This window comes from Cervus canadensis, chromosome 4 (assembly GCF_019320065.1).
Source record: "Cervus canadensis isolate Bull #8, Minnesota chromosome 4, ASM1932006v1, whole genome shotgun sequence".
Lineage (NCBI taxonomy): Eukaryota > Metazoa > Chordata > Mammalia > Artiodactyla > Cervidae > Cervus > Cervus canadensis.
Genome location: NC_057389.1, coordinates 92,759,468 through 92,768,928, shown reverse-complemented (window position 1 = coordinate 92,768,928; position 9,461 = coordinate 92,759,468). Strand labels below are relative to the sequence as shown.

The window sequence follows — 9,461 nt, the reverse complement described above, 5'->3', positions numbered from 1 at the left end:
CTGTTTAGTTCTTTGGCCCATTTTTTAATTGGGTCATTTACTTTTCTGGAATTGAGCTGCAGGAGCTGCTTGTATATTTTTGAGATTAATCCTTCGTCTGATGCTTCGTTTGCTATTATTTTCTCCCAATCTGAGGGCTGTCTTTTCACCTTGCTTATAGTTTCCTTCATTGTACAAAAGCTTTTAAGTTTCATTAGGTCCCATTTGTTTATTTTTGCTTTTATTTCCAATATTCTGGAAGGTGGGTCATAGAGGATCCTGCTGTGATTTAAGCCGGAGAGTGTTTTGCCTATGTTCTCCTCTAGGAGTTTTATAGTTTCTGGTCTTACATTTAGATCTTTAATCCATTTTGAGTTTATTTTTGTGTATGGTGTTAGAAAGTGTTCTAGTTTCATTCTTTTACAAGTGGTTGACCAGTTTTCCCAGCACCACTTGTTAAAGAGGTTGTCTTTTTTCCATTGTATATCTTTGCCTACTTTGTCGAAGATAAGGTGTCCATAGGTATGTGGATTTATCTCTGGGCTTTCAGTTCTGTTCCATTGATCTGTATTTCTTTCTTTGTGCCAGTCCCATACTGTCTTGATGACTGTGGCTTTGTAGTAGAGCCTGAAGTCAGGCAGGTTGATTGCTCCAGTTCCATTCTTCTTTCTCAAGATTGCTTTGGCTATTTGAGGTTTTTTGTATTTCCATACAAATTGTGGAATTATTTGTTGTAGTTCTGTGAAAAATACCGTTGGTAGCTTGATAGGGATTGCATTGAATCTATAGATTGCTTTGGATCAATAGATAGCCATTTTCACAATATTGATTCTTCCAATCCATGAGCACGGTATATTTCTCCATCTATTTGTGTCCTCTTTGATTTCTTTCATCAGTGTTTTATAGTTTTCTATATATAGTTCTTTCATTTCTTTAGGTAGATATACTCCTAAGTATTTTATTCTTTTTGTTGAAATGGTGAATGGTATTGTTCCTTTAATTTCTCTTTCTGTTTTCTCATTGCTAGTGTATAGGAATGCAAGGGATTTCTGTGTGTTAATTTTATATCCTGCAACATTACTGTATTCATTGATAAGCTGTAGTAATTTTCTGGTAGAGTCTTCAGGGTTTTCTATGTAGAGGATCATGTCGTCTGCAAACAGAGTTTCACTTCTTCTTTTCCTATCTTAATTCCTTTTATTTCTTTTTCTGCTCTGATTGCTGTGGCCAACACTTCCAAAACTATGTTGAATAGTAGTGGTGAGAGTGGGCACCCTTGTCTTGTTCCTTCAGTGTGGCTTTCCCAGTCCTTCAGCAGAGTTCTGTTCATCCTGTGACATTGCCCTTTGGTCCTGATATTAATCCATCTTGGCTGGGCACAACTGTGCTAAAGACCCTTCATCTCCACTGGGCATGATGCTGAGGTAAAGACAAAGGCCTTTCCCCAACTAGAGCTGAAAGTCTCTTGACCAAAAAACATGGAGTAGCTGAGGGCTTCCACTGTCCCATAGAGGCTCCAGCATTAAAACACTTTTATCTGATTCATTCTTTGCTTTCTGGCAGCAAACCATCTGTCTAGGGTATTTATACAGTTTTTTGCAAGATTTTTATCAGAGGCTCATTCATTCTTGCATTATTTAGAAACTCCTATGTGCCAAGCCTTTCTTATATTATTGAACAAGGCAAATACAGCTTTTCCTGTAAAGTCTTTTTTCTTTATAAGAAAATTTTTTGTTAATCAGTTCAGTTCAGTTGCTTAGTCATGTCCAACTCTTTGCGACCCCATGGCCTGCAGCACGCCAGGCTTCCCTGTCTATCACCCAACTCCAAGACCCTATTCAAACTCACGTCCATCGCGTCAGTGATGCCATCCAACCATCTCATCCTCTGTTGTCCCCTTCTCCTCCCACCTGCAGTCTTTCCCAGCATCAGGATCTTTTCCAGTGAGTCACTTCTTCACATCAGGTGGCCAGAGTATTGGAGTTTCAGCTTCAGCATCAGTCCTTTCAATGAATATTCAGGACTGATCTCCTTTAGTATTGACTGGTTGGATCTCCTTATAGTCCATGGGACTCTCAAAGAGTCTTCTCCAACACCACAGTTCAAAAGCATCAATTCTTCATTGCTCAGCTTTCTTTATAGTCCAACTCTCACATCCATAAACTTGACTACTGGAAAAACCATAGCTTTGACTAGACAGACCTTTGTTGTCAAAGTAATGTCTCTGCTTTTTAATATGCTCTCTAGGTTGGTCATAGCTTTCCTTGTAAGGAGCAAGCGTCTTTTAATTTCATGGTTGTAGTCACCATCTGCAGTGATTTTGGAGGCCAAAAAATAAAGTCTGTCACTGTCCATTGTTTCCCCATCTGTTTGCCATGAAGTGATGGGACTGGATGCCATGATCTTAGTTTACTGAATGTTGAGTTTTAAGCCAACTTTTAACTCTCCTCTTTCACTTTCATCAAGAGGCTCTTTAGTTCTTCTTCACCTTCTGTCATAAGGGTGGTGTCATCTGTGTATCTGAGGTTATTGATATTTCTCCGGGCAATCTTGATCCAACTTGTGCTCATCCAGCCCAGCATTTCTTTTTTTTTTTTTTTTTAGTTTTCTGAATGTTGAGGTTTTTTTTTTAATAATTTTTTTTATTTATTTATTTTTTCAGTGGGTTTTGTCATACATTGACATGAATCAGCAATAGATTTACACGTATTCCCCATCCCGATCCCCCCTCCCACCTCCCTCTCCACCCGATTCCTCTGGGTCTTCCCAGTGCACCAGGCCCGAGCACTTGTCTCATGCATCCTACCTGGGCTGGTGACCTGTTTCACCATAGATAATATACATGCTGTTCTTTCGCAACATCCCACCCTCACCTTCTCCCACAGAGTTGAAAAGTCTGTTCTGTACCAGCCCAGCATTTCTTAAGCAGGGTTACAATATACAATATACAATATACATACTCCTTTCCCAATTTGGAACCAGTCTGTGGTTCCATGTCCAGTTCTAACTGTTGCTTCTTGACGTGCATACAGGTTTCTCAGGAAGCAGTTAAGGTGGTCTGGTATTCCCATCTCTTTAAGAATTTTCCACAGTTTGTGGTGATCCACACAGTCAAAGACGTTAGCATAGTCAATAAAGCAAAAGTAGATGTTTTTCTGGAACTCTCTTACTTTTTCCATCCAACGGATCTTGGCAGTTTGATCTCTGGTGCCTGTGCCTTTTCTAAATCTAGCTTGAACATCTGGAAGTTCATGATTCACATACTGTTAAAGCCTGGCTTGGAGAATTTTGAGCATTACTTTGCTAGTGTCTGAAATGAGTGCATTTGTGTGGTAGTTTGAACATTCTTTTTATTTTTATTAATAAATTAAAGTATAGTTGATTTACAATATTTTATTAGTTTCTGATGTACAGCAAAGTGATTGTGTTACGTATATATTCTTTTTCATATTATTTTCCTTTGTGGTTTTTTAAAGGATATTGAACAGTGAACAGTTCACTGCACTGTACATTAGGATCTTGTTTATCCATTCTCTATATATTAGTTCGCATCTGTTAACCTCAAACTCCTAATTCATCCCACCCCCACCCCCTTTCCTCTTTGGTCACTCTAAATTTCTGTATCTGTGTGTCTGTTTCTGTTTTTTAAATAAGTTCATTTGTATCATATTTTAGACTTCACAAATAAGTGATATCATATGATATTGTCTTTGATTTATTTCACTTAGTATGATAGTCTCTAGGTCCATCCATGTTGCTGCACATGGCATCATTTCATTCTTTTTTATGGCTGAGTGGTATTCCATTGTGTGTGTGTGTGTGTGTGTGTGTGTGTATACCCCATCTTCTTTATTCATGCATTTTTTATGGACATTTAAGTTATATAAAGCTTATTTTCTGATAAAGAGAGGCAGGTAGAAAACAAATACATTAAACTAACCCCAGTAGTCATATGTGCAATGCAGAAAATGAGTCTAAGTACAGATGGAGAACAATGAGAGGGTTGTTTTGTAGCATCTTTCAATAGGTGAATGGGGAAGGCATCTCTGAGCCCACTAAAACTGTGTCCTGTGGAAGGGCAGGTGGCAACACATTTGCTCTGTTTGAAAAACTGAAAGTAGGTTCGTGTGGCTGGAGAATAATATGGTGTGAAGAGGTGCAAAATGAGATCATAGTGATGGGTCTCAGCTAGGTCATGTTTAGCCCAGGAGGTCATGGCAGAGAGTTTGGCTCTCAGCTCTTCTGTCTCACTATTGTAAAACAAAAGATATCCACTAAAATCTATATGTTTATGTCACTAATTCATTTGAAAAGAGAATTTGCTAATAAATTTATGTATCAATGCATAAAAAGAGCCACTGCATTTTTAAATAAAGCAAATCACTAAGCAAATTTTGTCCCATTAACTACTACTTTTATCTATGTATACACTATTCTTCAAAAATTTGGGGATAATTGGGAGAGAAGACCTAAATTTTGAGTTAGTATTTCCTCTGTGACTTCATTGCCTTTTGGAAAGTCAATAAGTAATAACAAACATTCTGAGGCACCCTACTCTAAGCTTTCCTACAATATTAAACCAATGCGTATTTTAGTTCAGTTCGCTCAGTTGTGTCCAACTCTTTGTGACCCCATGCACTGCAGCATGCCAGGCTTTCATGTCCATCACCAACTCCTAGAGCTTGCTCAAACTCACGTCCATTGAGTTGGTGATGCCATCTAACCATCTCATCCTCTGTTGTCCCCTTCTCCTGCCTTCAGTCTTTCCCAGCATCAGGGTCTTTTCCAGGGAGTCAGTTCTTCCCATCAGGTGGCCGAAGTATTGGAGTTTGAGCTTCAGCATCAGTCCTTTTCAGTCCAGATGTTTATTTAGGAGGAGAAATTTAATCCACATGCCTTGATTAACAAGATCTATAATTGTTAAGAATAAACAAAACTTAAAGACACATCTACTTAATTACAAAAACAAAAAACAAATCAACAAAGGCAAAAAGCCATTTAACAGTGTGCTGAACATGTTTTTCCCTATTGAACTCTCTAACATCATGCCCAGCACTCCAAAAAGAAACAATACACCCACTCAAGAACAGCCTGGAGCCAGGTAGGGCTTCCTGTCCAATTATGTATCATTCATTCATTTACGACTTGATGTATGGCACATGGAATGGAAACCTAAGTTAAATGGTAGAAGGTGTAACGGCCCCCACCCCTCAAAGAACTCCAGAACCTTACTTACCTTAGTGTGATCTTAGACCACAGTAATAAGACTAAAACTTTTCTTATGGAGTTAATTTTAATTTCCTAAACAGAAATGTAGTAAAAATAAGAGTTCTTCTTTCCTTTGAACTATAGAAAAGAAAGTAGCAAGTATTAACTTTACTAAGTATAAGGTTTCACCATGGATGGGCCTAACCAACCCTAAAATATAATAATCTTCTTTTGATCAGTTTACAGATGGAGGAAGATTTTAAAGCTTGGCCCATAAGTGAATCCTGACAAACAAATACAGGGAAATAAAGCGTACAAGCCAATTGAATTTTTTCAAGCATAAAGCATATGACTGTTAAATCTTTTATGACTCAACATTTAGAATCTAATAATTGTATATATTTTGAGTAAGAAATCAATGTGGAATTTAATACTGTATTTCAAAAATAATGCATATATAGAGATTTTTTAATACCAAAATTGTTACTGTACAAGCTGAAAGAATATGTAGTCCACTAGAAATCTAGAAATACTATCCTCAAAAACTATTATAGGGCAAAATCTTAATCTCTGTAGAAAAATTAGAAGATACATTATATGTCTAGATTTTTTTCATGCATGGTATTAGAGAAGACTCTTGAGAATCCCTTGGACTGCAAGGAGATCCAGCCAGTCCATCATAAAGGAGATCAGTCCTGGGTGTTCATTGGAAGGACTGATGTTGAAGCTGAAACGCCAATATTTTGGCCACCTGATGTGAAGAGCTGACTCACTGGAAAAGACCCTGATGCTGGGAAAGATTGAGGGCAGGAGGAGAGGGGGACAACAGAGGATAAGATGGTTGGATGGCATCACCAACTCAATGGGCGTGAGTTTGGGTAAACTCCGGGAGTTGATGATGAACAGGTAGGCCTGGCGTGCTGCAGTTCATGGGGTCGCAGTGTCAGACATGACTGAGTGACTGAACTGAACTGAACTGAACTGAACCTATTATTGGTCATATCATTTGCAGATATTTTCCCTCATTCAGTAGATTGTCCTTAGATTTTTGTTGATAGTTTATTTTGCTATTTGTTGCTTAGCTGTATCTGACTTTTTGTGACCTCCATGGACCACAGAACACGAGGTTTCCCTGTCCTTCACTATCTCCCAGAGTTTGCTCAAACTCATGTCCATTGAGTCAAAGGTGCCATCCAACCATCTCATCCTCTATTGCCCCCTTCTCCTCTTGCACTCAATCTTTCCCAGCATCAGGGTCTTTTCCAGTGAGTTGGCTCTTTGCATCAGCTGGCCAAAGTATCTGAGCTTCAACTTCAGCATAAGTCCTTCAAGTGCATATTCAGGGTTGATTTCCTTTAGGATTGACTGGCTCAGTCTCCTTGCTGTCCAAGGGACTCTCAGAAGTCTTCTCCAATGCCACAGTTCAAAAGCATCAATTCTTTCACACTCAGCCTTCTTTATGCTCCAAGTCTCATATCCACACATGACTACTGGAAAAACCATAGTTTTGACTATATGAACCTTTGTTGGCACAGTGATGTCTCTGATTTTTAATACACTGTCTAGGTTTGGAAGCTTTTCTTCTGATGAGCAAATGTCTTGTTGTGGCTTCCAGTGACCGTCTACAGTGATTTTGAAGCCCAAAAAAATAAAATCCGCCACAGTTTCCACTTTTTCCCCATCTATTTGGCATGAAGTTGTGGGACTGGATGCCATGGTCTAGTTTTTTTAATGGTGAGCTTCAAGTCAGCTTTCTCACTCTCCACTTTCACCTTCGTCAAGAGGCTCTTTAGTTCCCTTTTACCTTCTGCCATTAGAGTGGTATCATCTACATATCTGAGGTTGTTGATATTTCTCCTGGCAATCTTGATTCAAGCTTGTGATTCATCCATCCTGGCTTTTCACATGATGTACGCTGCACAGAAGTTGAATAAGAAAGATGACAGTATACAGCCTTGACGTATTCCTTTCTCAATCTTGAACCAGTCTGTTATTCCATGTCCAATTCTAACTCGTGCTTCTTGACTTGCATACTGGTTTCTCAGGAGGCAGGTAAGGTGGTCTGGTATTCCCATCTCATTAAGAATTTTCCACAGTTTGTTGTGATTTACTGTTGTCAATGACACAGAAGTAGATGTTTTTCTGGAACTTTGTTGTTTTCTCTGTGATCTAATGAATGTTGGCAATTTGATCTCTGGTTCTTCTGCCTTTTCTAAACCCAGGGTGTACATCTGTAAGTTCTTGGTTCATATACTGCTGAAGCCTAACTAGGAGGGCTTTGAGCATAACCTTACCAGCATATGAATGGGCACACTGTTTGGTAGTTTGGACCTTCTTTGGCATTGCCCTTCTTTGGGGTTGGAATGAAAACTGACCTTTTCCAGTCCTGTGGCCATTGTTGAGTGTTCCAAATTTGCTGGCATACTGAGTACAGTACTTTAATAGCATCATCATTTAGGATTTTGAATAGCCAAAGTGGAATTCTGTCACCTCCACGACCTTTTTCGTACTAATGCTTCCTAAGGCCCACTTAACTTCACCATTCAGGATGTCTGGCTTTAGGTAAGTGATCACCATTGTGGTTATCTGATGTGGTTTCACACTGAATAATTCTCACAAACACACAGGATTATGAGAGAGCACAGGGAGAGCTCATGGAGAAGCAACTCCCCGAGAAAACTCTGAGTGCATATTTATTGATAACTTATCTTGTAAACTCTGACTAAGAGCAAGTCAGAGGCCAGAACTCTGGGATTAAGGAGGATTCCTCCTGGAGGTCCAGAGGTAATCACATTAAGAAAGGTCTTTGACGATAAAGGGTTTGTTCTGCGTACAGAACAGCATCTAGCTAATGCTGACATGTCAGCCAGAACGTCTAACTTAAGGGTAGGAGTAAGCTAGCAAGGAAGAGGGAATGAGTAAGATTGAATTCTAGGAGACATTTTTGAGAAAGCAGTAAAACATGGTTTCTGCAGTCTGGGTCATTAAGACCTTTTTTATATAGTTCTTCTGTGTATTCTTGCCACCTCTTCTTAATCTCCTCTGCTTCTGGTAGATCATTACTATTTCTGTCCTTTATTGTGCCCATCCTTATATGAAATTTTCTCTTGATATCTCCAGGTTTTTTGAAGAGATCTCTAGTTTTTCCCATTTTATTGTTTTCCTCTGTTCCTTTGCATTGTTCATCTAAAAAGGACTTATTATCTCTCCTTGGTATTCTCTGGAATTCTGCATTCATTTGGGTATATTCTTCCCTTTCTCCCCTTGCCTTTCACTTCTGTTCTTTTCTCAGCTATTTGTAAGGCCTACTCAGACAACCATTGTGCCTTCTTGCATTTCTTTTTCTTGGGGATGGTTCTGGTCACCGCCTCCTATATAAAGTTACAAACCTGCATCTATAGTTCTTCAGTCACTCTGTCTACCAGACCTAATATCTTGAGTCTATTTGTCACCTTCACTGTATAATCATAAGGGGTTTGATTTAGGTCATACCTGAATGGCCTAGTGGTTTTTCCTACTTTTTTCAGTTTAACCCTGAAATTTTAAAAAAGGAGCTCATTAAAAATAAATTAATTAATTAAATAAATTAAAAAGGAGCTCATAATCTGAGCCACAGTCAGCTCCATATTTTCATCAAATACATTTTTTTACCCCTTTCTCTCTTCTCCTTCTGATAACCCTATAATGAGAATGTTAGAATGCTTCATAGTATCCCAGAGGTTCCTTAAACTGTTGTTGTTATTGTTTTTTCCGCCAAATAGCATGACCTGCAGGATCTTTGTTCCTCAACAAGAAATCCAACCCAGGACCACTGCAGTGAAAGCAATGATTCTTGAACTGTCCTTATTTTTTTAATTTGTTTTTCCTTTCTCTCTTTCTGATTGAGTAATTTCTTTTATTCTATCTTCCAGATCAGTTGCGCTTTCTCCTATGTCACCTGCTGCTGCTGCTGCTGCTGCTTCTGCTGCTGAGTTGCTTCAGTCTTGTCCGACTCTGTGCAACCCCATAGATGGCAGCCCACCATGCTCCTCTGTCCCTAGGATTCTCCAGGCAAGAATACTGGAGTGGGTTGCCATTTCCTTATCCAATGCATGCTAAGTTGCTTCAGTTATGTCCGACTCTGTGAGACCCTGTGGACAGCAGCCCACCAGGCTCCTCTGTCCACAGTATTCTCCAGGCAAGAATACTGGAGTGGGTTGCCATTTCCTTCTCTACCTATGTCACCTAGTGCACTGTTAATAATTTCTAGTTTTTTTTTCACTTCAGTTACTGTA

The 9,461-nt window shown here is 39.1% G+C and overlaps 1 protein-coding gene across 5 annotated transcripts in view; it reads left to right on the top strand.

The window, feature by feature from the left end:
- Positions 1–9,461, top strand: part of LOC122440462 (zinc finger protein 426-like) — a 39,255-nt gene that overhangs the window by 13,730 nt on the left and 16,064 nt on the right. For all 5 annotated transcript variants that reach the window (XM_043466759.1, XM_043466758.1, XM_043466756.1 and 2 more), the window contains exon 2: positions 9,099–9,237. In XM_043466759.1, the coding sequence (XP_043322694.1) occupies positions 9,099–9,237 (139 nt within the window). The remainder of the gene's footprint in view (positions 1–9,098; positions 9,238–9,461) is intronic.